At 57.5% G+C, this 1020-nt stretch overlaps 1 protein-coding gene across 1 annotated transcript in view; it reads left to right on the forward strand.

Annotated features, from left to right (window-relative positions):
- The window catches only part of LOC104500934 (regulator of G-protein signaling 3-like), a gene marked incomplete at its 3' end in the record, with an annotated part of 26160 nt that overhangs the window by 4320 nt on the left and 20820 nt on the right, over positions 1-1020 (forward strand). Inside the window, exon 5 of the mRNA XM_010144663.1 lies at positions 396-435. Coding sequence (XP_010142965.1) covers positions 396-435 — 40 coding nt within the window. The remainder of the gene's footprint in view (positions 1-395; positions 436-1020) is intronic.

The following is a 1020-nucleotide window of genomic DNA, read 5'->3' on the forward strand; positions in this document are numbered from 1 at the left end:
GGCTGCGTTTGCTGGACCCTCTCTTGGCCGATGCTTCAGCCCTATCGAGCATCGTCTCTAAGCATTTGCTCGAACACATGCGACTTTTACAAGCCAGGCCCATGTCCCTTGGAGGAGCTCTCCCTGATTTCCTGAAACTTTGACCAGTAGGAGTGTAGAAGCAGGGCGAAGGACCTGCTGCCTCCTCGCAGGGCTTGCTCCGGGGGTAGGGATGCGGGAAGGGTTTCCCCTGCGCAGACCACAGTGCGAGGCATTGCTCTCGTTTTCCGCTGGCGATAGGGCAGGAGTGAGTTCACCTCGCTGGAGCGCTTCGGCTTTGCTGGCCGTGGCCTGTGAAAACTCGCAGCTGGCTGCTGTAAAGTCTCCCTCAAACCTTTCTGGGTTGTGTCTTACAGCTGCTGAGGCCTGTCTACCAGGAGAACAACGCTACTGTGGGTAAGTTGCCGGTGTGCCGAACACTCTGCCCAGAGCACCCAGCAGAGCGAGGCAGGGTCTTTCTAGCACTCCTGAGTCCTTGCCCCTAGCGCTGCCGGGGAGTCCTTCACGTTTTGAGGACAGTGGCAGAAGACTGAAATTTTTGGGTAGGATCCTCTTCCCGCTCTGCCTCAAATGTAAAGGCAAGTGCCCCACCGCAGTCCCAGAGGAGAACACAGCTCCCGGTGTCACCAGATGAGCCTCGTGGTGAGAAGGTCTCTGAGGGAGCTCCCGGAGTGGCTGAGGGAGGCTGGTGGCCAGGACTTGCCATCAGGGGCACGAGGAAGGCACCACGTGTGCAGGCGCTGAGCACTGTTGTTCCCAAATGTGTCCCTGTCCCTGAGGCGTTTCCCTTCTCGTGCGCGATGGTGTGCTGGGGCGGCACCGATTGGTTTACGGTTGGATTCGATGATGCTCAATGTCTTTTCCAACCTGAACGATTCCGTGATTCTAATACTGTGGCCCCTGCCTTGAGGTTCATTTTCTTACCTTAGGGTAACGTTAGGGAGCGAGGGTGGCCGTGTCCTGGATTTGAGCAAGCAGTAG

Source organism: Buceros rhinoceros, unplaced genomic scaffold (assembly GCF_000710305.1).
Source record: "Buceros rhinoceros silvestris isolate BGI_N320 unplaced genomic scaffold, ASM71030v1 scaffold23761, whole genome shotgun sequence".
In the NCBI taxonomy this organism is placed as follows: domain Eukaryota; kingdom Metazoa; phylum Chordata; class Aves; order Bucerotiformes; family Bucerotidae; genus Buceros; species Buceros rhinoceros.